This window comes from Herpailurus yagouaroundi, unplaced genomic scaffold, assembly GCF_014898765.1.
Source record: "Herpailurus yagouaroundi ecotype Mexico unplaced genomic scaffold, PumYag 160, whole genome shotgun sequence".
In the NCBI taxonomy this organism is placed as follows: domain Eukaryota; kingdom Metazoa; phylum Chordata; class Mammalia; order Carnivora; family Felidae; genus Herpailurus; species Herpailurus yagouaroundi.
The window spans coordinates 19,655,158-19,668,526 of record NW_024412401.1 but is presented as its reverse complement, the minus strand read 5'-3'; the positions used below and the strand labels follow the sequence as shown (position 1 = coordinate 19,668,526).

At 39.5% G+C, this 13,369-nt stretch overlaps 1 protein-coding gene across 7 annotated transcripts in view; it reads left to right on the top strand.

The window, feature by feature from the left end:
• Positions 1-13,369, top strand: part of KIF24 (kinesin family member 24) — a 74,937-nt gene that overhangs the window by 17,543 nt on the left and 44,025 nt on the right. For 4 of the 7 annotated variants that reach the window (XM_040481490.1, XM_040481487.1, XM_040481489.1 and 1 more), the window contains one exon: positions 7,306-7,955. The exons of 2 other annotated variants lie outside the window; for them this stretch is intronic. In XM_040481490.1, coding sequence (XP_040337424.1) covers positions 7,333-7,955 — 623 coding nt within the window. In that variant the 5' untranslated portion in view covers positions 7,306-7,332. Of the gene's footprint in view, positions 1-7,305; positions 7,956-7,980; positions 8,574-13,369 lie in introns of those variants that run through there. One more of the 7 variants, XM_040481492.1, reaches the window with a different exon arrangement.

The following is a 13,369-nucleotide window of genomic DNA, read 5'->3' as shown; positions in this document are numbered from 1 at the left end:
AGTTTTAAGATCCATGTTTATGGGATGTCCATGATGTTTTATACCAGTGCTTTAGTATTAGTTCCTTCTAAATCCACTGACAAAGTGGGCATGTCACTATTTTATTATAGCTAACATTTCTAAGAAGGATGAAGGGATGTTCTACAATAAAATATAACTACAGAGAAAATATCAAAAGTAAAAACATGCATTTATGGATGGGTGTAAAGAGAAGGGTCATTATCCTGGTAAGCCTGCCTAAAGAAATCTAGAGCAAAAATCCTGGGGTACAGAAAAATAAAGTTCATTACAGTGATATTTTGGCAGCTTGAATCCCAACGTACTTAAATAAATTTGTAGAAAAATTAGTTTAGTGTAGTTTCTTCCCCCCACCCTCCACCCCTTCTAAGGGAGACCTATTGCTACTCGTAGGTTACAGCCTTTGTCTGGGAAACTACTACAACTTACAACCCAGGTTATCTTGTTAACAGACCACCAGTGTTGGACTTTTTTGTTCTCCCTAATTATCTAATCAGGTGCTGAGGAACGTACTTTTATTTATTTATTTTTATTTATTTTTAGGACAGAGAGAGACAGAGCATGAACGGGGGAGGGGCAGAGAGAGAGGGAGACACAGAATCAGAAACAGGCTCCAGGCTCCGAGCCATCAGCCCAGAGCCCGACGCGGGGCTCGAACTCACGGACCGCGAGATCGTGACCTGGCTGAAGTCGGATGCTTAACCGACTGCGCCACCCAGGCGCCCGAGGAACGTACTTTTAAAATGATCCTTTGCTCTCATCTTATTTAACCACTGAGAGATAAACCCAGTAATACAATTTGAATAAAACATGATTTTAAGAGTAATTTACATTTGCATTAGTATTGTCAATTTAAGATGACAACCGGGATGCCTGGGTGGCTCAGTTGGGTAAGTGTCCAGCTCTTGATCTTGGCTCAGGTCATGATCTCACAGTTTGGGATCGAGCCCTACATCAGGGTCTGTGCTGACAGTGCAGAGCCTGCTTGGGATTCTCTCTCTCCCTCTCTTTCTGCCTCTCCCCAGCACGCGCTCTCTCTCTCTCTCTCTCTCTCTCTCAAAATAAATAAACTTAAAATGACAACCAATAAACATTATTTTAGGGGTTCACTCCAAGATGTTTTTTAAAGTGTTTTATTTATTTTGAGAGCAAGCAAGCATGTGAGCAGGGGAGGGGCAGAGAGAGAGGGAGAGAGAGGATCCTAAGCAGACTCCATGCTGTCAGCACAGAATCGAACACAGGGCTCCATCTCCTGAACTATGAGATCATGACCTGATCTGAAATTAAGAGTTATATGCTTAACCAACTTAGCCACCCAGGCACCCCTCCAACAGGTTTTTAAAAATGAAATTCTGGTGGCACCTGGGTGGCTTAGTTGGTTAAGTGTCTGACTTGGCTCAGGTCATGATCTCATGGTTTGTGATTTCAAGCCTCATATCCAGCTCTGTGCTGACGGCTCAGAGCCTGGAGCCCATTTCAGACTCTGTCTCCCTTTCTCTCTGCCCCTCCCCGCTTCTCACTCTGTCTCTCTCTCAAAAATAAATAATCATTGGGGCGCCTGGGTGGCCTTAGCTGGTTGAGCATCTGACGTTGGCTCAGGTCATGATCTCACAGTTTGTGAGTTCGAGCCCCACATTGGGCTCGTTGCTGTCAGCCTGTTAGCGCAGAGCCCACTTGAGATCCTCTGTCCCCCTCTGTCTGCCCCTTCCCCGCTTGTGCTCTCCCCAAAACAAATAAATATAAAAAATTAAATTTTAAAAAAAATTTTTAAATGTTTATTTTATTTTTGACAGAGACAGAGGGGGGCAGGGACAGAGAGAGAGGGAGACACAGAATCCGAAGCAGGCTCCAGGCTCCCAGCTGTCAGCACAGAGCCCGCCGTGGGGCTCGAATTCACAGATCATGAGATCATGACCTGAGCTGAAGTCGGACGACCAACCGACTGAGCCACCCAGGTGCCCTAATTTTTTTTAATTTTTAAATGGAATTCAGATTTAGCCAGATGAATAGAATAGTTTGTGTAAAGGACTTAGGCATAATTCTTTGCATAAAATATAACTCAATACATTTTAAAATATAACAATAAATTTTAGTTTAATCAGATCATCAAAGTAGTATGACTGTGCACTATCTGCTGAAAAAATGTGATTAGCCTTATTACATAAAATTTTTTTTTGAACTATATTAAGTGCAAAGGTGACGTTGGTAAATATATTATATCAGGCTTTTCTAGTTTTTAAGGACTCTGAGGTTGTCTCCGTTACTTTGGGTGATGGGACTTGTAGAGTTAGGAAACAGAGAAAATGGCTCCAACGACATAAGTTTCATACATTCTTTTTTTTTTAATGTTTTATTTATTTCTGAGAGAGAGAGAGAGAGCTTGAGTGGGGGAGGGACAGAGAGAAAGCAGACACAGAATCTGAAGCAGGCTCCAGGCTCCGCACTGTCAGCAGGCCCCAACCCACAAACTGTGAGATCAGGACCTGAAGTCATATGCTTAACTGACTGAGCCGCCCAGGTGCCCCCAGGCAATCTTGTAATCCTTTAGTTGCCTTGGTTAAAAAATAGAAATGGTGAAACTTTTTGTTCTTTGTCCTGTCTAAGCAGATTGTGTACGTTCAACAAATACTGGTTACGCACCTTTCTAGCTCAAATGCTAGACTGAGCAGATCATACTGCTTTTCTCTTGAAGAATTCACATTATAGTATAAGGCAGAGCCACCTTACGTCATCTCTGGAACAAGGCTGGCAATAAATTTAAAAAATATATGAGTCTGTAATAAGTGCCCTATCAGTTTTACAGTCAAAACACTATAGGAGTTTGGAGAGAGAAATCTTATCTCCCTGGGCTAATTCATGTATTCAGCAAACATTATTTATAATTGTGTGAATTTTTTTAATGGCTATAACAAACAGCATATGAAAATGCTTATGTAAATAGATTTAAAAAGTGGATTATAATATAGTTGTGAGTATGATGTTATATACAATGTTTAAAAAATGCATTAAAAAAAAAAAAAGGCCAGGGAGAAAAACACCAAAATAGTAACAAGTAGTTGTATCAGGTCAATTTGAGAAGGCTGGGAGGGAGGAAGGTAGATGGATTTAGAAATATATTTTTTAAAGAAGATATAGTGGCATAGTTTCAAAATTTTTAAAACAGCTGTTCTAGAGGTCCTGCTCTGGGTGATGGAGACAGCAATGAAATAGAAATAACAATAGAAAAGGTAATAATAGATACCAGCATTTATTGGTATATAATAGTCCTCCTTGGGGGAGGGGAACTAGTTGGTAGAGGGCTAGTGTTAGAAGGAGACTATTACATAACAGCTTTTGAATTTGGCTCAGGTCATGATCTCACAGTTCAGTTATTCATCTCGTGAGATCAAGCCCTGCATCGGGCTCTGAGCTGACAGCACAGAGCCTTCTTAGGATTCTCTCTCTCCTCTCTCTCTGCCTTACCCCCTGCTTGAGTGCTTGCTCTCTCTCTCTCTCTTTTAAATAATGTTTAAATAAACATGTAACTAATAAATTGAGAGTTTACTTTCGCTCTGTAATTGCTTCACAGTATCCCATTTAATGGGTTGTTATTAACCAGTTCCTATACTGATTCTTTGTTATTATATAAAGTGCTGTGATGAATAACTTTGTACCTATGTCACTTTGTACTTCTACACAGTATCTGTAAGATAGGTTCCTAAAAGTAGAATTGCTGGGTCAGTGTATTTGGGTTTGTAATTTTGATAAATATAGATCAGTGGACTAAAACCATAGCCACCTGGGGGACTTTGTCAGTGTTGTTAGGTTTGTCCCCCTCAATGCTGGGAGGTTTTTTTGTTTTTGTTTTTTTTTAATTTTTCTATGTATCTGGGATGGGGTTCAGTTATCTTTATATTTTTAAGTTCCTAGGGTGATTCTGATGTTTACCCCAGAAGGAAGAGGAGGTTGGACCTTTGTAAAATGGAATGTGGTACAAAAAAGCATATCTAATTTTAAAACAAAAGAGCAGCTCTTTCTGCTCATGGGTCCCATCCCTGTGCTTTAATGAAAACACCTTTTTCCTTTGCAAAAAGAAAACCCAAAAAATAAAAGAATGTAGGCTAACTGTGGGGCTCAGAAAGGCAGCACGCTGCCAGTTAATACAGAAGCATGCTAGTGGCTGCTTTAATCTGCATGTTCAGATTACTACTATCTCCAGCATCTTCCCTTCCCATGGTATTATGGGATATGCAAGCATTGTAAGAGGAATATGTTAGTATTTCAAGTACGGATTAAGGGATGCAGTAGAAGTCATGGTTAGCAGTTTGGTATGTCACCAAGGAAATGAGTATGTGAAATATATGATTTTGTACAGCCTGTGGAAATTGAAGACTGCATAGCACTTAAGCTGTTGCTCTGGGTTAGGCTGAGCCAAGTAGGAAATGTAACTGCTTAGAAGTAATTTAAAACACAACAAAACATTGAAGGCTTATTTTGTTCTAGCATCTGTGCTAAGTGAAGTTAATAGTATAGAAATAAATCACAGTAGTAATAACTACCAATACTTATTGGGCACTGAGTATGTACGAGGCATTATGCTGAGAGTTTTACAAGTATTTTCTTATTTATTCATTCATTCATTCATTCATTCATTCATTCATTCATTCATTCATTCATTCATTCTCAAAGTGTATGCTCACATGCGAGCAGGAGACGGGGAGAGAGAAAGAATCTTAAGCAGGCTCCACACTCAGCACAGAGCTCGATGTGGGACTTGATCCCTTGACCCTGGGATCACGACCTGAACAGAAATCAAGAGTTGGTCACTCAATTGACTGAGCCACAGGTGCCCCAAGTATTTTCTCATTGAATCCTAATCCTAGGAACTGTAGGGGCTATTACATTCCTATTTAACAGTTGAGATGGGGCACCTGGGTGGCTCAGTCAGTTAAGCATCGGACTCTTGATTTCGGCTCAGGTCATGATTTCATGGGTGCTGAGTTCAAGCCCCACATTGGACTCTGCACTGACAGTGTGGAGCCTGCTGGGGATTCTCTCTCTCTGCCCCTCCGCCACTCACGCATGTGCTTCTCTCTCTCTCAAATACATAAACTTAAAAAAAAATAAACAGTTGAGAAAAATGAGTTTCATAGATGTTAAATAAATAACTTGCCGAAGGTCACACATGTATCTACTTCATAAGATTAAAGGTTAACAAATGGTATTTAGAACAGTGCCTGGTACATAATAAATGCTCAAAGATATTAGTTGCTATTATTATTATTATTATTATTACTGAAGTACAGAGGAAATACCAGTTATCCCTTGCCTAGGGCATATGTCACAGAAGAAAAATATGAATAGAATTTCTCTTGGGAAAGACAGATATTCCAGCTAGAAGAAACAGTTGTAAAGGGATTGGTAGCCTGATTTGGCTACTGCATAATGTACTTGGTGGTAAAATGGTAGAAGAGGATGAGAAATGAAAGAAGGCATCATGGGAGGGTGGGACAGAGAGCTATTGAGCTATTTTGAAAGGATGTGCATAACTCATTTTAGGCAGGGGGGTTGGGAACATTTCAAGCAAAGATACAACATGTAAAAAGGCATAGAAACATGGTTACAGTTATCTACTGCTGTGCAGTAAACTACCCCAAAATTAAATGATTTGAAACAACTATTTGCCCACGGTTCTTTGAGTCCTCTGTTTGGACTAGGCTTAGCTAGGTAATTCTGGTCTCACTGGGCCAGTCACTTGTGTGGCTGCAGTCATTTCATGGTGCCACTGGGACAGAATAGTCTAAGATGGCTTCTCTCACATGTCTGACTTTGATGATGACTATTGGCTGGGCTTCCCCTGTCAGCAGAGAGTTGCAAGAGAACAGAAGCTGCAAGGGTTCTTGAGGCCTAGGTATGGAAGTCAAACAGTGTCACCCCTACCACATTCTGTCAGGTAAAACAAGTCACAGGGCTAACCTAGATGCAATGGGAGGAAAAAGACACTGCCTCTTGATGTGAAAGGACCTGCAAAGAATTTGTGGCCTTCCCTGACTCCCCCAAATCTACCACAGATGGAAAAGGTCAGGATGAATTTAGGATATATTACTTAGGCTTCTTTGGCCTTTTCTGTAGCCTAAGTAGCATTTCCTCCAAAGTTAATTATACACTGTAATTTAATCACCTTTATTACCTGGCCCTGAGCTCTGTTTCTCTAACAGTGGTGTGTAGAATTCCTCAGGATCCTGATTTTAGTAATAAACCAGGATTATGTGGATTATGTGTAATTAACACATTATTTGTTAGTATTAAATACCTCACTGTTAAAAGTTTTTAAGCATTTTAATGTTCTACCATATAAAACCTTTTTTAAAGTTTATTTTAATAATTGCTATACCCACGTGGGGCATGAACTCACAACCCTGAGATTATGAATCACATGTTCTTCCTACTGAGTCAGCCAGGTGCCCCAGCAACCATATAAAATCATTTTTTTAAAGCACTTGATTTTTTTTTTGGTAATTATTGTTTTTTAAAATAATATCTACACACAGCATGGGGCTCGAACCCACAACCCCAAGGTCAAGAGTCATGTGCTCTACCAACTGAGCCAGCCAGATGCCCCTATAAGATCTTGAACAATTTTTTAAATCTCAGGTAAATTACTTTATTTGTATTCTGCACAAGTTGACATCTACAACCACCTACCTTTACTTACCTTTTAGAATGATCTGAGACCCTGAATTAGATTCTGAATTGATGTTTTTACCTCTTTATTCAACTAGCTTTTACCAGTACCCAGCAGATACAAATGTGATTTCCTCTGAGTTATGTTAGTTTATAATCCTCTGTGGTTTGCTATTTAATTCTGCTTTCCATTCTGAAGGACTTCTTAGCCTTTGTTCATTAATCATAGGAAACAGTTGTGCAACATGCCTTGACATTAACTTGAACATCTAAAATTAGTCTTGCCACAATCAGTGGTTGGGAACAATGTTTCAGTAGTTTGTGACATGTGTTAAGTAGACATTGCAAGATTGGAAGGAACTCCCTAGAAAAAAGTAAGTGACTTGTGTGTGTGTGCGCGCATGTACCTATGTATATACACAATTAAAGTTCCATTTGATAAATTACATCTGTTACTACAAATGTATCATAAGCATCTTTGCTTGTGCAGTGTGCTGTTTAATTATTTCAGAAGAAAATGTATATTGAAAACTTGGTATGTTAGAATGGATTTTCTGCATGTTTTGTGATTTTCATTTTTAAAGGAATATTTCAAGTGAATGGCTTTTTTCTTTTCCTATTCAGAAGTTATAGAAACTCATTCACAAAAAAATGACATCTTGGTTGTATGAATGTCTTTGTGAAGCTGAACTTGCACAGTATTATCCTCATTTTACTGCCCTTGGTCTTCAAAAAATAGATGAATTAGCCAAGGTTACAATGAAGGACTATTCCAAATTGGGAGTCCATGACATGAATGACCGCAAACGTCTCTTCCAACTTATCAAAATCATTAAGATTATGCAAGAAGAAGATAAAGCAGTCAGTAGCCCAGAGCATCCTCTTCAGACAAACAGCCTGCACATTAAGCCTCAGGAATCCAGATCTGGCCCTCGCAGACAACTGCATTTTGATTCTCCTGCTGACAACAAAGACAGAACTACCAGCAACAACGGGCTTGAAATGTGCAGGTTATCAGATTCTTCTGTAAACAAACAGAAGTCTAGTTACTTAAAAGTGCTCCAACGCATGCTGCCGGCTGATTCCCAACACCATACAAAAACAAGAATTCGGAATGCCACAGCTGCTGGTTCCTATGTGCAAACAGAAACTAACACTTCGCTCTTTTCATCAAATCACTTTTCTCCAATACTGGGGGATTATGATATTCCCGTTATTCAAAGAGTCCCTCATGTTTCAGAGTATAACTATGGAATCCCTCAGTCCTGTATCAGGTAATAATTTATTATCTTTTTTGGGGGTGTGGGGGAGACAGAGGCAAGGGCAAGCCTCTCCATGACTGAGAGCAACAGCTTCTTAGATATAGAAAGTTATAGTGAACAACTTCTGCAGCAACAATAGAAGTAGTTTGATGGGGGAAAGTTCATGAGGAATTGGGACTTTCCAGATGGGAGAAAAATGATATTGTTCATGTATGTTCAAGCTGCTACTTGCCAGGATCTGCTATTATTCCGTAGCAAACCTATTTCTATTGTTTATTATACTGTAACATGATACATCTAGTGCATCTTTGAAGGTAAAATAGTTAACTGGCATTCTGTAATGGAAAGTGTGTGTGTGTGTGTGTGTGTGTGTGTGTGTGTGTGTATTCCACAGGATTTTTTTTTTAAGGCTATCAAATTCACTTCAACCAGGAGACATAAAGCTTAGTTAAAAACAAAGAGCATGTAGTTGGATTAAGTAGATCTTGGGTGCAGTTAGCTTACCTACACACGTTGAAATAGGGTCCTGATTTTGAGTGCTTTCTTCAGCTCCAGCCCTGGAAGAACATGATTTTGGTAATTACAAAAGAGTAAGACACTTTTGATGCACTTGCAACTTTGAGAGTCAAGGTGACAATAAGTCATTTTCACCTAGTGCTTTAAGTTAAATGTTGAAATGTCCCTAAGAGCTAAAATATTGACTAATCCCTAATACCAGCATTGGTATGATAGAAAACATATTCTTTTAAAAATAACATGTCTTGGTTGTTTTGTTATTGTAAAAGTTGCACATGGGAAGTTATAGAGAAACAAAATACATTCTTTTTTTTTTTTTAATGTTTATTTATTTTGGAGAGAGTCACAGTGAGAGTGGTGGAGGAGCAGAGAGACAGGGAAACACAGAATCTGAAGCAGGCTCCAGGCTCTGAGCTGTCAGCACAGATCCCAACATGGGGCTCAAACCCATGCAACGGTGACATCATGACCTGAGCCAAAATTGGATGCCCAACTGACTGAGCCACCCAGGTGCCCCCAACAAAATACATTCTTTTTTTTTTTTTTTTAATTTTTTTTCAACTTTTTTTATTTATTTTTGGGACAGAGAGAGACACAGCATGAACGGGGGAGGGGCAGAGAGAGAGGGAGACACAGAATCGGAAACAGGCTCCAGGCTCCGAGCCATCAGCCCAGAGCCCGACGCGGGGCTCGAACTCACGGACCGCGAGATCGTGACCTGGCTGAAGTCGGACGCTTAACCGACTGCGCCACCCAGGCGCCCCCAACAAAATACATTCTTAAGCCACATTTTCTTTCTTTCTTTCTTTCTTTCTTTCTTTCTTTCTTTCTTTCTTTCTTTCTTTCTTTTTTCTTTTTTCTTTTTTCTTTTCTCTTCTCTTTTCTTTCTTTTCTTTCTCTCTTTTTTTCTCTTCCTTCCTTCAAGCTATTATTCATACCTTAAAAGAAGGTATACATTTAGATCTGGCCTTATATTGGCTAAGCTTTCAGAGAATCTCATAAGCAACCAGTTCTTTTATTCCAAAGGAAAATAGAAGACCCAATTTTACAGGTAAAAGTACTTTTAGTAATTTGAAATACATAATGAATTTTATAGTGTTTCTGAAAACTTTATTTGGTTTAGCAGAGCACAGAGTAACATATAGCACTCTTTAACTTTTTTTAAGGTTTATTTTGAGAGACAGAGCTTGTGCACATGTGTGCACGTGCAAGCCGGGGTGGGGCAGAGAGTGAGGGAGAGAGAGAGAATCCCAAGCAGGCTCCACACTCATCATGGAGCCCAGTGTGGGCTCGATTTCACAAACCATGAGATCATGACCTGAGCTGAAATCAAGAGTCCACACTTAACCAACTGAGCCACCCAGGTGTCCCTCTTTTCTTTTAATTGTTAGAGAACTAGACTGTTCATGACTATCAAAGCCAGGATTATTACTGTCCTATTGGTTAGCTCTGAGGTGAAAGAACAGATATTTTCTTGAATGTTAGTCTTTTTTTGAACAATACATAAAGATCTAAGTTGGAATTATTTATAAATAAAGACACTGCTTTGCATTATTTATTTGGATAAAATGAGTATTTTAGTTTAAATAGGCTCTTTCATTTAGTTGGCTCATATTAAGTACATCTCTTCCAGGCCTGATTCTCGATGTAAAGATAATTAGGATATATGGAGACTCTTAGTTTCTTAGGGTGCAGGGTGAGTAGGAATATAAACAACCATACAGTGAGATAAGTGCTCTTATAGAGGTTTATACATGACAGACCCAGAGCAAAAGCTATTCCATTGAGCTTTCTTACTTTTTATATATCATTATTTTATATTTTATCACTCTTCCTACTCTTTATTAGAGAAGTAGAGATTTTAAAAAGTACATTTTACCCAGTAATCCTCATACTGTCTTTTCACCCAAATGTTTCTAAGTAGGGGTCAGGGTTTCAGAACTCTGAGAAACTCCCTCATGAACTTAAGGCTTGCTGTTAGGATGTCATCTTGTCCAAAGAGCATTCTCTTCAGGTGCCTCAAATCAAGTAAGCTCAGAATACATTACTGGTCTCAGGTTTTTTTTTTAAGCTTATTTATTTATTTTGAGAGAGAGTGTATGTGTGTGTACTCAGAGGAGGGACAGAGAGAAAAAGGGAGAGAGAGAATCCTAAGCAGGCCCTGTGCTGTTAGCACAGAGCCTGATGCAGGGGTCAAACTCAAGAACCATGAGATCATTATCTGAGCCAAGATCAAGAGTCAGATGCTAAACCAGCTGAACCACCCAGACCCCCCTGGTCTCAGAATTTTAATAAAAGTTTAATGCATTTAGAAAACTAGTTGCCCTGACTTATTTAAGATTTTAAATAGACCTAACTCCAGCTGTCTGAACTCTTTTCATGTCAGATAGATACAGCTTATTTCTTCTAGGGAACACTGGGCATTAAAAAACCAGAGCCTTTTAGGGGCACCTGGGTGGCTCAATTGGTTGAGCATCCATCTTTGGCTCAGGTCATGATCTCATAGTTCATGAGTTTGAGCCCAGCATTGGGCTTCGTGCTGACAGCTCAGAGCCTGGAGTCTGCTTCGAATTCTTTGTCTCCCTCTCTCTCTGCCCCTCCCTGCTTGAGCTCTGTCTCTCTCTCCCTTAAAAAAGAATAAACATTACAAAAATTTAAAAAACAGGGGTGCCTGGGTGGCTCAGTCGGTTGAGCGTCTGACTTCGGCTCAGGTCATGATCTCACGGTTCGTGGGTTCAAGACTTACGTTGGGCTCTGTGCTGACAGCTCAGAGCCTGGAGCCTGCTTTGGATTCTGTGTCTCCCTCTCTGCTCCTCCCCCACTCATGCTCTGTCTCTCTCTCAAAAATAAACATTAAAAAAAATTTTAAAAACAAACAGAGCATTTTAGGAGAAGAGCAGTCATTCCTTTTTGCCCCTTGAACTTGAAAACTAGTTTTTGACCACGTGACCCATCTAGAGTCCCTAGTCAATTTTTAAAAAATTTTTAAATGTTTTATTTATTTTTGATAGAGAGACAGAGACAGAGAATGAGCAGGGCAGGGGCAGAGAGGGAGGGAGACACAGAACCTGAAACAGGCTCCAGGCTCTGACAGCTCAGAGCCCGACGCAGGGCTCAAACTCATGAACTGCGAGATCACGACCTGAGCCAAAGTCAGGTGCGCAACCGACAGCCACCCAGGCACTGTCAGTCCCTAGTCAATTTTTAAAAAGACATTTTCTGTTCCCCTTGATTAACTTTGTATGATTAAGTTATTAATATCCCCCAACAACTAGAGATTTTGACACAGGCCCTTGTTAAAAAATAATGCATTAAAATTTTGTTTTTCTTGTTAAAAAAAAAATTGAGCATATGCAGAAGGGAGAATAGAACAGTGAATCGCCCATATGCCCATCATCCACTTTTAGTTGTCAGGATTTTGCCACACTTAACCTCAAAATGGTACATTTTTGTTTTATTCTATTTTATTTTAAGTTTATTTATTTATTTTGAGACAGCACAAGCAGCAGAGGGGCAGAGAGAGGGAGAGAGAGAATCCCAAGCAAGCTCAGTGCTGTCAGCTCAGAGCCTGATGCAGGGCTCAAACCCATGAACTGTGAGATCATGACCTGAGCAGAAACCAAGAGTCAGCTGCTCAATCGACTGAGCCACCCAGGTGCCCCAAAATGGTACATTTAAAAAAATTTGCTCTGGGGCGCCTGGGTGGCGCAGTCGGTTAAGCGTCCCGACTTCAGCCAGGTCACGATCTCGCGGTCCGTGAGTTCGAGCCCCGCGTCAGGCTCTGGGCTGATGGCTCAGAGCCTGGAGCCTGTTTCCGATTCTGTGTCTTCCTCTCTCTCTGCCCCTCGCCCGTTCATGCTCTGTCTCTCTCTGTCCCAAAAATAAATAAACGTTGAAAAAAAAATTTTTTTTCTAAAAATTTGCTCTATGTTGGTTAAAAAACAAAGCATGCTTTAAAAGCTTGGAGTTATCTTTTATGCACAATATTAGAAATTTTATTTGCTCCTTTTTATTAATTTTAGATCCTGACAAAAAATAATTTTCCAGCCAGTTGGAGGGCTCAGAAACTTGAAATTGATATGAAACAGTTATATAGTGAAATATCCTGTGTAAAATCAATTATAAGAGGGTTTTTAGGAGGTATTAATTAAATTCTAAAGTGTAAAGGAAGGGAATAATTTGTCTTGCCGAGACATTCTAAAGTATATAGACCAAAGCCATTGATCCTGTAAACTGCTTTCAAGAATTTTATTTTCTTGTTACTTAGGTTAAGAGGAATTTCTATACAGGTAAATGGTCAGTTCTTAGAGATATGCATATATACCCCCATTAGGCTCAGCAAGTAAAATGATGAATTTTGTATCCCTAGCTCAAGGAGTATTTCATCAAATATTCTAGCTGTTAAGGTTGATAAGTTCACTGAAGCCAGAGCCAGAAAAGAAATGTGTCTGAATAGAAGGGTGATAGTGGTGGGCAGCACCAGTCATAAAATTGTCCTGGGAAGAAAAAAATAGAGGATTGTGTTCTAACAAACACACATCAGGTGACAAAAAGAGGAAGAGCAAGACAAAGGGAGGTACAGAATATACCTGGGAAGAACAGAGGAAAAGTACATTGAAACCTACCACCTAATTCAAGGTATTTAGTAAACCCAGGTATGATTAAAAAAAAAAAAAAAAAAAGAAAAAGAAAAAAAATCATTAGAAGTTTTTGGAAGACCACATCTGGAAGTCAGACACACAGTCTTAAAGCTAAAGCAGTTCTTAAGGTTTGGGGGTTGGTTCGTTTTCGGCAGGATAAAGGATGGGGTGGAGTAGGGATAGAGATAGAAATAATCAGGAGGATTTAGTTATTTTTTTTTTTAATTTTTTTTTTCAACGTTTATTTATTTTTGGGACAGAGAGAGACAG